We start from the raw sequence: 12,642 nt of genomic DNA on the forward strand, positions 1-12,642 counted from the left end.
TATCAATTTGGCATCAAAAACTGGCAACAGTATTTTTTGTCAAAATTCATGTAAAAATTGTACCCTCAAAATACTTATATAGACATAAGTCAAAATTTCCCAACCCCATAACTCGGTCAAATCTCATCCGATTTTCATAAGGTTTGGCTTTTTGTTCATAGTTTGACCTCTAAATCAATTTGGCATCAAAAACTGCCAACAAATTTTTTTGGTCAAAATTCATGTAAAAATTGTACCCTCAAAATACTTATATAGACATAAGTCAAAATTTCCCAACCCCATAACTCGATCAAATCTCATCCGATTTTGATAAGGCTTGGCTTTTTGTTCATGGTTTGACTTCTATATCAATTTGGCATCAAAAACTGGCAACAGTATTTTTTGTCAAAATTCATGTAAAAATTGTACCCTCAAAATACTTATATAGACATAAGTCAAAATTTTCCAACCCCATAACTCGGTCAAATCTCATCTGATTTTCATAAGGTTTGGCTTTTTGTTCATGGTTTGACCTCTAAATCAATTTGGCATCAAAAACTGGCAACAGTATTTTTGGTCAAAATTCATGTGAAAATTGTACCCTCAAATATCCTATATAGACATAAGTCAAAATTTTCCAACCCCATAACTCGGTCAAATCTCATCTGATTTTCATAAGGTTTGGCTTTTTGTTCATGGTTTGACCTCTAAATCAATTTGGCATCAAAAACTGGCAACAAATTTTTTTTGTCAAAATTCATGTAAAAATTGTACCCTCAAAATACTTATATAGACATAAGTCAAAATTTCCCAGCCCCATAACTCGGTCAAATCTCATCCGATTTTCATAAGGCTTGGCTTTTTGTTCATGGTTTGACTTCTATATCAATTTGGCATCAAAAACTGGCAACAGTATTTTTGGTCAAAATTCATGTACAAATTGTACCCTCAAATATCCTATATAGACATAAGTCAAAATTTCCCAGCCCCATAACTCGGTCAAATCTCATCCGATTTTCATAAGGCTTGGCTTTTTGTTCATGGTTTGACTTCTATATCAATTTGGCATCAAAAACTGGCAACCGTATTTTTTGTCAAAATGCATGTAAAAATTGTCCCCTTAAAATACTTATATAGACATAAGTCAAAATTTCCCAGCCCCATAACTCGGTCAAATCTCATCCGATTTTCATAAGGCTTGGCTTTTTGTTCATGGTTTGACCTCTAAATCAATTTGGCATCAAAAACTGGCAACAAATTTTTTTTGTCAAAATTCATGTAAAAATTGTACCCTCAAAATACTTATATAGACATAAGTCAAAATTTCCCAGCCCCATAACTCGGTCAAATCTCATCCGATTTTCATAAAGTTTGGCTTTTTGTTCATGGTGTGATTTCTAAATCAATTTGACAGAACCTATAAGAGCTCGAGACTTGAAATTGTAGATGTAGGTGCTCCTAGTTCCCGCGCAGATCGAGTTTGTTTCCGATAATCGATAACTTACTTCGTTTCCAAGCAATCGATAAAAATCGATATCGATATCCTGTTTTCGGGAAATTTTGGTAAATAATAAGAGCTAGAGTCACCAAACTTGACATATAGCTTCTAAAATAGAATATATATATTCATTTGATGTTGGAAGAATAGGGTTCAGGGTATCCCCTAGTCGGGAGCTCCCGACTAGAACCTCTTACTTGTTTAACTTAAATTTATCCAAAGCTTGAGTTCAAGTTAAATTCACATATATCTTTCAATTTGAGTTAGAAGTCGGTTGGATAATAAACAAGAACTATAAAATATATACATCTACATTTTACACGATTTTTCCACACTTGCGGATGGAATTTGATAAAATCACGTGCACATTCATTATATATACTAGAGTAAAAGCTTGCTAACTCTAAGGATTTGCTTTGTGCTTTGATCAGCAATCAGTCAACCAGTCAATCAGTCAGTCAGTCAATCAATCAGTCAGGTAATATAGAAGAGATATGCAAGAAGATATATATATATGTGCTTCAAAAGATATTTGACTTGCATTTAATTTTTTGAGCTTTTCAGCGAAAGATATGCGACTACTTTATTTGGAAAAGTTGAAAATAACTTTTAGCTTAAAAGAAGAAATATCAAACATAAATGTTACTAACTAACCTGCCTTAATGAATGCATCTTGAAATTCTACGGATCGCAAGGATCTCAAATGTCGTGCAATTGAATTTATTTTAAGTAAGTGAACAATGTCATTTAATCCATCGTGCTGTGCTCCGGCTGGCACATGGCGCATGGCTCCAGTGTCGCCACTCGGCGCAGCCAAAAGGTAATTCAATAAGCAAATCGCATTTCCGCCGCTGAAAGTTACCTTTCTCCGGTTGGCATGCGACGACGCGTCGGCATTTTGCGCATTTTAGCCCAGTGGCATCGCATTGACACCTCGTCAAAAGTTTGCAAAGCATTTGGCCCTGCTGCCGCCGCCGCCGTGGGCTCCATCTTGCTGCAGTTCGTCCGGGCTTGCTAACTGGCTTAGTGCAAATTTAGTATTAGCCCAGCGCTCAATTTCACACAGAAATTAAATTACAGATGCGTCAAAGTGCAGCAACGGGCTGCAATGTGGCTTGTCGAGCGTGGGGCGTGGGGCGTGGGGCATGTGGCACGGGTTGGTGGCAAAGCAAATGAGCGAACATCTCGTTAGTTTTTTGCGTCTTGAAACTTTTTTAATATTTACATTCATATTTTGCACCTTTGGCTGCGCCAACGCCAACGCCAAAGCTGAAAACTCGTACATTTTTCCTGTTCTATTTTATTTTTAGTTCTTGGCCGCTTTTTATTGCTGCCGGCTGCCCGGGCGGCAAAGGGCGTGCCCGGCGGCGTTTGGCCATGCCATAAATTCGTGTTTGTGTTGAAAATTGCATTTGCCTGTACGTTGAGCGGCGACTGAAGAAGATAGAGACAGCCACGGGCCATATTGGCCGCGCCTAAAAGCAGGCAGCGGAAAATTGTAAAACTGTGCGCCGCACATAATCAACTTAACAGAGTTGGGCAGCCAACCCCCAACCCCCCAACCCCCAATCCCCTGTTGTTGATTGCTATTGTTGCAGCACTTAAACTGAACTCCATTTGCTGTTGTTGTGTGCTGTGTGTGTGCAGTGTGTGTGTGTGTGTGTGTAAGTGCTGTGAAATAAATTTGGAAGCAATTTTTGATGTTTTGTTTGGTTGTTATTTGAATTTTGGTTTTTTTTTTCTTTGTTATTCGCTTGCAGATGTCAACAGCACTTGGAAATGATGCAAATGCAGTGAAATCAAAGCCCCTTGCGCAATTTGCACAAACAACGCATGCGGCAAATAGCCATAGCAATAGAAATTCAAATGCAAATAGAAATTGTGGCAGTGGTCGCAACCAAAAAAAAGCACATAAAAAATAAATAACAAAAGCAGCGAATCGAGCAACAGCTGCTGCCAATAACAAACGTCAGCTGCACAGCGCAAAAACAAGCCGCAGCAGCAACAACAACAACAACAACAACAACAACAAAAACAACAACAACGAGAACAACATGAAGCACAGCAGCAGAAACAAAATGAAGAGCCATTTAGGCCCGCTCTTTGTCATTTTGATAATGGCCGCCAAATGCGCCAACGGTTATCCACAGAATCAGCATCATGGTAAGTAGAGTTTGGGCCTGCATTCAATTGGCCCCCCCAACATTAAATTCTAATCCAATTTGATGCCACTTGCTGTGCACAGAGTCAAACTCACAGCTGGATCCCGATCCGGAGTTTATTGGCTTCATCAACAATGTGACATATCCGGCTGGCCGCGAGGCCGTCTTGGCCTGTTCGGTGCGCAATCTGGGCAAGAACAAAGTAGGTTATCCACAGCCATGTCTAGTCCCTCTCCATTCTCGATTGATTGCATTTTCTGCCTTGTTTCTCAGGTTGGCTGGCTGCGTGCATCCGATCAAACGGTGCTCGCACTCCAGGGACGTGTCGTGACGCACAACGCCAGGATCAGTGTGATGCATCAGGATATGCACACGTGAGTATAGAGCAGTTCAGCAATTACTAAGGAACAATCCATAGAGCTTATTCTATAATTATTATTTAGAGGATATCGAGCTGTTTTGAAAAATCGTATTGCACAACAAATTTCGGTTTCACTTGCATTTTCAACATTATTCACTTGACTTCGCCGACGTCGGGCAATTTGTTATATGTGTTAAAGCGAAAATGGGGCTGTTGTTTGGGTCTCTTTTTATTATTTCATTGTTAAATGAAAAATTGACTGTTTTGCGCGAGGGTGCGCGAAAAGGATGTACTGGCCAAACCAAAAAGGACACGAACAAAGGACCGTCGGAAAATGTTACAATTCAATAAATATTAACTCACAAACAGGTCCTTTAGTCAATTCACTTTGTTCGATAACTTTGCATCTGTTCCCAGAGTAAGACTCCCAAACTGGTTAGAATGTCGCGAAGCTTACATTGAAAGGGTGTCCACAATGATGAGCTTGTGTTTCACCTGGGGATCCACCTTTGGATGACGTAAGAGTCAGTCGGCAATCTCCACCTTTCTTAGGCGCAGATCGCGTTCGATGGGAGGTCGACTACCTGCCTTGGCTTGAACTATTCTTAATCAATGAAGCTGGTCTGCTGATCGCATGGGAACCTGGAATCCAAATGGGCATCAGCATCGCTTCGATGAGCAGCGCCTTTGTAGAGCTACCCTTCCTTGATAGGTCCCAAAACTTATTCAAATTTCAATTTGATAACTAGCCAAAATAGGCATCTATCAAATATGGTTGGATAAACGAACTGCTTGGGGGTCAAGTTTGCTGCTAGGATGCACTCAAAAGTTGTTTACTTTGAAGTATAACATTATGAATAGAGTTACCTAGCTTGATATAAGTCTTCACAGTAAAAAATAAGTTGAAGCTCAGACTTCGAATCGGCTTGGTGTAAGCCCGATTTGCAGGCTTGACAAGATTATCTACTTACTCTATCCTCTTTAGTGTAACTTCTTGTTTCCCAACTGTGTTAAGGACCATAGAAAATGATATTCTAATTGTTGTTGATTATAATGTTGTAATTAGCTGGAAGCTGAAGATCAGCAAGCTGCGGGAAAGCGATCGCGGCTGCTACATGTGCCAGATAAACACGAGTCCCATGAAGAAGCAGGTGGGCTGCATCGATGTGCAAGGTGCGTATTGAGAATTGTTCAATTGTAGCGCAGATAATGGAATATTGCGTGCTTACAGTGCCGCCCGACATTATTAACGAGGACTCCTCGGCGGATCTGGCCGTGCAGGAGGGCGAGGATGCGACGCTGACATGCAAGGCCACGGGCAACCCGCAGCCGCGTGTCATCTGGCGACGCGAGGATGGCGAAATGATACTCATACGCAAGCCGGGCAGCCGCGAGCTCATGAAAGGTGAGTTGTGGGCCACAGTGCCACAATAAAGCCCCGGCAACTAACAGTCAAGCACAATCTAAAACACAGTGGAAACCTACAATGGCTCCTCGCTGAGATTGCTGCGCCTGGAGCGGCGCCAGATGGGCGCCTACCTGTGCATCGCCTCCAACGATGTGCCGCCGGCCGTCAGCAAGCGGGTCTCGCTCAGCGTTCAATGTAAGTGTCTTCCTCTCTGGCCAGACCCATTCAGACCTCGTTATACTCATTTACAGTTGCGCCCATGGTGCGTGCTCCTAGCCAGCTGCTGGGCACGCCGCTCGGCTCCGATGTGCAGCTGGAGTGCCAGGTGGAGGCATCGCCGTCGCCCGTTTCCTACTGGCTGAAGGGTGCGCGCACATCGAATGGCTTTGCCAGCATCTCGACGTCCAGCCTGGAGGCGGGCTCGCCCGGACCCGAAATGCTGCTGGACGGGTGAGTAGCTAAAAGTCCATTGTCCATTGGCCACAGCAATAGAATGTGACCCAAATTCACTGTCCAGGCCCAAATACGGCATCACCGAGAAGCGCGATGGCTATCGCGGCGTCATGTTGCTGGTGGTGCGCTCCTTCTCCCCCTCCGATGTGGGCACCTATCATTGCGTCAGCACAAATTCGCTGGGCCGTGCCGAGGGCACGCTGCGGTTATACGGTGCGTATGCGTTATCTGCCAGCAGTTGGCCTTTGGGGATTTGTCTAACCTTTGACCTTGCAGAAATCAAGCTACATCCGGGCGCCTCATCTAGCAACGATGAGCACCACAATTTCATTGGCGGTAAGCTCCCAAGTTCCATACGTTCTCCAATTCTCCAAGCCAATTAATGATTTATCTTGCCGGCAGGTCTCGAGGAGGCGGCGCGCAATCTGGCCGCCTCCAGGCAAGCCGCTCGGCTCCTGCAGCCGCCCCTCGCCCTGTTGTTGCTTTGGGCATGGAGCGCGTGATATCAAAACTGAGCGAGAGCCGGCAAACAAGTATTCCTACAGGTGTTACCCAGCCCCTGAGCCGCATCCGCACCAGCACCCGCACCCCAACCACGATCGAATGTGTTGCTTACGCTCCCGCTCAAGCATCCCACCACCCCCCGCCCATGCGCTATTGTTTGTTTTTATTTAGGCTTCCTTGGTTTTTTTTTTGTTTTGATTTCGTGGCATCGATAAACGCAACATATTGCTACACATATTGCCAGAGCGCTGTGGGCGGCAGCCACGCCCCCCCCCCCCCCCCCCCACCCCGCAACCCCATATCATTCACATACGTATCGCGCAAATTGTTGTTCAAGCCCCCCCCCCTCCACATCCGATAAAACAAAAAAAAAATGTGGCGCTAATATGTGTAAGCCACAAAATAAATGCCCGATTCCCGAAAAATATGTCGCATAATGTTACATTGCATATAAATTAAACACGAATACTATAAAATAGTGCATAAATATAATTAACGAAAATTATTGAATAAATTATCGCAAAAACTTATGCAAATTTTGTTTCTCCACTTTTTATACCCTTGCAGAGGGTATTAGAATTTTGTCGTGAAATGTGTAACGCATAGAAGGAGACATCTTCAACCCCATAAAGTATATATATTCTTGATCAGCATCAACAGCCGAGTCGATAAATCGGTCGGAAATTAAGTTGTTGTATGAAAAAACATTTTGTTTATCAAGATATCTTGACCAAACTCGGCATTAACTATTTTCCCTGTGCTTCTTAGATACGGACAAAGCACTATAAGCATTATGAAAAGGTTGGGTCTGCAAGGGTATTAGATCTTCGGCGTGCCGAAGATAGGCTTTCTTTCTCGTTTTTTTTGTTAATTAATTAATTCGACGGGCTTGCCAGGCAGCGCTTGGTGCGCCATTGGCCGTTCATATCGATCCACTGGGTGGCCACTAAATGGAGGAAATATATGTGTATTCAGATTTATATATATATATATATATCTCAATTGGGTAATTGGGCCTACCCCAGCGAGTGCCCAGAAGAACTGGGCAGGCGGCGTGCAGCGTCCGTCTGTCGCACTCGGCCGCATTGTTCATATTGTGCCAGATCAGGGCCGAGCCCTGGCGCGGCTGCACGGCCAGGCCCAGGGCCGGAAACGAGGTGAGTCCGCCGAGCTGCACGTCGGTCAGCTGCAAGCAGAAAAGCGGGCCAGGCCCGGGCAATAGAAAGCAAAGGGGCGACACATAGAAGGCGGGAATTAAGCCCACAACTTACGTAAAGCAAAATGGTGGCAATGCGATTATCTTTGATGAATTCAACTAGGGCAGCCTGCCAAATAAATAAAAAACCAAATACTCAAAGTTAGATTTACATAACCAAAGGACATTCATAAACAATTCAACATGTGCTCGTGGAGAGGGAACTCCACCAACTCACATCCAGCAAGTCCAAGTATTCTCATCCACAATTTGAAGAAGTAAGAGAGCTTTGGCAGGCAAACTGACTAGCCTGACTAGCAAATACCCTGTACCAAAGGCAGTTGAAATAGTGTCCATTTAGTCTGTGCCTGTAACTTCTGCTTCTAACAAAACCAGAAACTCAAGCTCTAGAAAGGAGCCATACTTCTCTATTCAAGCTTTCACAGATTCTGCTCTATGGGTCGGTAGGTGCTTTACATTCCCATGAAACCCGTATACCCTTTTTACTTATTTTCAACGAGCTCAGGTTATAAATAGAACTCGCAGCTTTATAGATGAAATATTAAAAAACAGAGTAGCTACATTTACCAGGCCGAAGTTTAGATACCCTTTCGCAGATATGCGAGGCGAATTGTATAGCTCGTAATGTCGGTAGGTTTTTCCTTCTTTCTTTAGATTCATATGCTATAGTATCATAAAATCAGTTTAAAGTTTTCATACAATTGATTTCCGCTCATTTTCCACCCTCGTTGGTGGATTTCTCAATATTATTCGTAATGTTTTGGCCGGAAAAGGGGCTTTCGTTAAAACCAAATTCTGTGCATTGATCGTCAGTCAATCAGTCAATCAGTCAGTCAGTCAATCAGTCAGTCAGTCAGGGAGACTAAAGTGATGTAAGATAGGAGGACAGAGACAGACTTGGAACTCACGTCGTCTTGACTGAACCAGCAATCGAAGTGCATGTAGTACTGCCCGCCAATGCCGTAGTTGAGCACGGCCAGCTGGCCGCTGTTGGTCAGATCGAAGCCGGACATGTCCTCGAGGCGCTGGCGCAGGCGGTGTCCTTGACGGGAATCGTTGTAGGAGAAGCCCGCGTTCATGGCAAAGCGTTGGGCATTCGCCCTGCCTGCGCCCACAAGGGCGCGACGCAAATAGGGTTTGGTCAGTCGCATGATGTCTTCGCGCTCGTTGGCCGGAACGACATCGTGATAGAGCACCATGTAGGGATCAAGGCTCAGCTGCTCGAGCTTGAGTGGCGCCAGGCGGAGAAAGGGCGTGGTCGCCGTATTGTAGCGACAGCGCAGCGAGGAGCTGACTAAAGGATGACTGTGCCCGCGGCAAAGGCGCAGGTGCACGAGATGCTGCTTGGCGGCCGCAATGAAAGCCAGAGCTTCCTGCTTGTCCGGCGCTCTGGTGGCGTGCTCCAACACCTGCTCATAGGTGTGCCCCACGGCTGGCCAATTGTCTGCAAGCGAACGAGCGGTTCAAGCGACGGATCTGTCTTTATTTCGAATATAACAACTAACCCCGGGAAATATGAATGTGTGCTAATTCGCGCAAAATCTCCGCACGGTCCATCTTCAGCAGCTGGTAGATGGGCTCCGGCGTGCCCGGGTACTGCTCCAGCGCTAGCTCCAGCCACCTGATGGCCTGCTCGTCCTCCCCGTTCTTGCGCAGATGCCGTGCCACGGCCACGCAGTCGAGTGTGCTCAGTCTGGCGCTGCAATTAAAGATTGGAGTTGTGCCCGTGTCTGGAGTCTGGAGACCTACTTGTATTGCTTCTGGCTGAGCTGGCCCTGCACCATGCGCTGCTCGTCCAGCTCATAGACCTGCTGTATGCGCAGCAAGCCCTTGATCGCCTCCTCCAGATCCGTTTCGGTAATCACGTCCAGGCGATAGTCCGATATCTGCTGCAGATCTGTGGACAACTTGCATCAAATATCTGTGGAGGCATTTGCCAACGCCATCTTCCACCCACCTGCACCCGGTTCCAGATACATGGATTTCAGGATCTTGGCCGCATCCGTGTGCATGCGCCGCACCAAGGGCAGACTGTTCAGCGGATTGGCCACATAGGCCTCCGGATCGATTCTGGCCTGCTGCTGCCGTTTGATGGCATCATCCAGAATCCTATATACATATAGTTATTCGATATACACTTCAGTTCTCTGGCTTCACTTACAAGCGGGTGAGCTTCACCTTGCGCTCCAGGCCGGCCACGTGGAGGCGCAAATCCGTGAGCAGATCGTTCTCGCCTTGGAGCACTCGCGCCATGTCATGCGTTGACGTGGCCACAGAGTTCTCAACGACCGCCAGTTTTAGGAGCAGCAGCAGCTGTAGCAGCAAGTAGCTAGACAACATTTTGTATGCAAGTTTTCAACAGAAATAAATACGCAAGACTGGCCTCGGCTCTTAACGCGGAATACCCCTAACGAATTGATTAAACGTGTTAATCGCCGGGGCTTGAAAAAAAGAGCTGAGAAACGTGAACAGGAATAAGCCAGAAATGAGGCAATATTATTTGCATAGTTCCTGTCGAAGATGATATTAAATGAAGTTCTTCGAGTTTGATTTTACAGGGTACTTCAAGTCGGGGAATGCTTGGATTCCTAGAGTAATTTGAAAATCGGATTTGCAATAAACTTTTAGAGTTTCAATGTTCATTATTTTAATGAAATTATTTATGTTAATAATTATATTCTGTAATTCATATTAACAAGTTGAAAATTTGTAATTGAGGAGATGAGAATTGCATAGAAGGGCGATATTTATAAATTCAATTTTCCGTATTGTTATTATTAATATATATAATTCTATTTAATTATGATTTTAAAAAGTAAGTTTCATCGAAAATTAACATAAACAGGCCAAAAAACTGTAATGAAATACTGTGTGCGTTCCCCTAGGAGATGAGAATTGCATAGAAGGGCGATGTTTGCGGGAGAGGAAGCAAGTAAAAGTGAGCTAAAGACAAGGAAGGCGAACTTAAGAATGGACTGTCTGGAACCTATTTTAAATACACAGCATAAAAAGTGATAGATATTCTTTTTGTGTGTATACTCTACGAGAACCTAAATAGCAATGCTCAATGAACCAGGTCTCAAAATCGATATTTATCGATTCTAGCAAAAGATTAATACAGAAAGGTTCCCCATTGAGAACACTCTCCCCCATTTGGGGCAGGCATTCTCTTGAAAAAATATCGATGTGAATTTCTTCAAGAGATTTCACATCTGAAGTGTTTGCCCTTTGGCTGAATGTGAGGTCGCTGTCAAGTGCTTGTCAAAGTTATTTAACTGTCGCACACTCTGGACGGAACGAGAGGTGATCAATATGAAGTCTAAATATTTACAAACAGTCGCTTTTTTTTACATTTCTTTTACATTTTATATTTTCTCCTTTTTCCAGTTTTTTGGTTTGTTTTTTGTTGACACAGCATTTTATGTCAACCAGATGCAGATGTTTGGCTGTCGAGCTTGAGAGATTTTGTTTTCAGAAATCTCCATATTTTTGTTGATTTGCCTCCGACTGTTGAAAAGTTTTTGCACCTGCTGGTAGCTTCATCAAGATGGACGTCGAGGTTGGCCAACGCAAACAGAAGACCTCGCCACGTAACGAGCCATATGTCCATCCGGTGAATGGGATTGTCCAGCCGCCAGTGATGCCGCCGCCGGGCCGACGCGGACGCAGAACCAATGTGCTGGAGAGCCTGAAGTCGGTGCTGAAGTATGTGTGGAAGAGCCGCTGGTCGTACTATTTCCGATATCCGGTGGATGCAGTTGCTCTCTGCATACCGGACTATCACAATTTGATAAAGCATCCGATGGACCTGAGCACGATACGGCGGCGATTGAACAACAACTATTACTGGAAGTCGGACGAGGCGCTGGGCGACTTTGAGCTAATCTTCGAGAACTGCATGCTGTACAATCTGGAGGGCAGCGAGGTGCACAAGGCGGGCAAGGAGCTGCGCGAGGCCTTCTATACGCGCCTCTCCTACATCGACATGAGCAACGAGACCGAGCTGATCCCGCAGGCTGTGCTCAAGAAACGCAAGGCCGAGTCCATGATGCAGATGAATCCAATCTATGAGTGCGTGACACCGGCTACTCCAAAGCTGGCCAAACAGAGTACGGAAACTGTTTGGTCACCAGCCGAGATTGAGATTTTCACCGAACCCGAACTCTACTCGGAGCCCATCAAGTTCGAGGTGAATCCAACCATTCTGTACGAATGGCAGAACTATCTGGTCGAGAAGAGTCACTCGGAGCAGCTGCTCCGTGGGATGACTAAGCGCAAGCGTAACCTGGTCAATTGGCCCTTCAAGTGCTGCGACCTGTGGCGGGAATATGCCCAGAATCTGCATTACGATCACGATGCCGAGGAGAAGCTGGACTGGGATATTCTCAGGAACAGGCTCGAGAACAATCAATTCGATAGCTTTGAGGAGTTCGTCGACAAGTTGCGGCTCATGTTCCAGAACGCTTTGACCTGTTTTCCCGTTGATGAAACTCTGATCGAGGCGGTGAATGAGATAAATGATATTCTAGAGTCTCGCTTGGAAGACTTTAAAAGTTCTATAGCTGAAATGAAGATGCGGGTGCGACAATTGGTAGCAAAAAAACTTCAAACTTATAACGCAATTATTGCCCAGCAGGCCAGTTTAATTAATTCTGAAGAGAATTTTTCAAATGCGCACGAATATTGTGAATAATGTTTCAAGTTTTTGTAATAAAGGAAAAAAAAGTCCCTCCAAAATTCAAAATGATAACTGTTTTTGGAGTCTTCGTAACATTCCGCCAGGTGTCGCCAAAGTTGACAATGCGACTTCTACTTAACATCGCCAATTGAGTTAGTAGTTGGTGTAGGCTAAACTAAACGGTCGATAAAAATCAACTTATTGGCTTTACGTCTTTCAGTAATAGTCTTACATTCAAATACTATTATATTATTCAATTAGTAAATCATTATTGTTGTCTTTAAGGAAATGCGATATTAATTCCTTCATACTGCAGTAGCGATACTATCGATAATGCGGTATCTGCGCAGAATGGCATTTTTAATATCGATACGCGATGATAT

General features: G+C 44.5%; 3 protein-coding genes across 3 annotated transcripts; 2 read left to right on the top strand and 1 right to left on the bottom strand.

Moving 5' to 3' along the window:
• The first annotated feature begins 3,519 nt into the window (after positions 1-3,519).
• On the top strand, positions 3,520-6,593 carry LOC115764730 (lachesin). The gene is made up of 10 exons (XM_030707941.1): positions 3,520-3,640; positions 3,723-3,841; positions 3,913-4,013; positions 5,067-5,173; positions 5,232-5,405; positions 5,475-5,603; positions 5,660-5,858; positions 5,926-6,074; positions 6,138-6,197; positions 6,264-6,593. Exons 1-10 carry the CDS (start codon positions 3,532-3,534, stop codon positions 6,362-6,364), a joined length of 1,248 nt encoding a protein of 415 aa, XP_030563801.1. The 5' UTR covers positions 3,520-3,531; the 3' UTR covers positions 6,365-6,593.
• Positions 6,594-7,180: 587 nt separating this feature from the next.
• On the bottom strand, positions 7,181-9,954 carry LOC115764760 (prolyl 4-hydroxylase subunit alpha-2). The gene is made up of 8 exons (XM_030707995.1): positions 9,743-9,954; positions 9,539-9,690; positions 9,331-9,478; positions 9,087-9,280; positions 8,490-9,025; positions 7,637-7,690; positions 7,386-7,551; positions 7,181-7,311 (listed from the first exon to the last, which is right to left on the bottom strand). Exons 1-8 carry the CDS (start codon positions 9,919-9,921, stop codon positions 7,241-7,243), a joined length of 1,500 nt encoding a protein of 499 aa, XP_030563855.1. The 5' UTR covers positions 9,922-9,954; the 3' UTR covers positions 7,181-7,240.
• A 1,059-nt stretch (positions 9,955-11,013) lies between these two features.
• LOC115764663 (bromodomain testis-specific protein) lies at positions 11,014-12,301 on the top strand. Its single transcript, XM_030707850.1, has one exon. The coding sequence runs from the start codon at positions 11,129-11,131 to the stop codon at positions 12,272-12,274; it is 1,146 nt and encodes a 381-aa protein (XP_030563710.1). The 5' UTR covers positions 11,014-11,128; the 3' UTR covers positions 12,275-12,301.
• Positions 12,302-12,642: the final 341 nt, after the last annotated feature.

Source organism: Drosophila novamexicana, unplaced genomic scaffold, assembly GCF_003285875.2.
Source record: "Drosophila novamexicana strain 15010-1031.04,08,12 unplaced genomic scaffold, DnovRS2.1 tig00000870-arrow-arrow-pilon, whole genome shotgun sequence".
Classification (NCBI taxonomy): Eukaryota; Metazoa; Arthropoda; class Insecta; order Diptera; family Drosophilidae; genus Drosophila; species Drosophila novamexicana.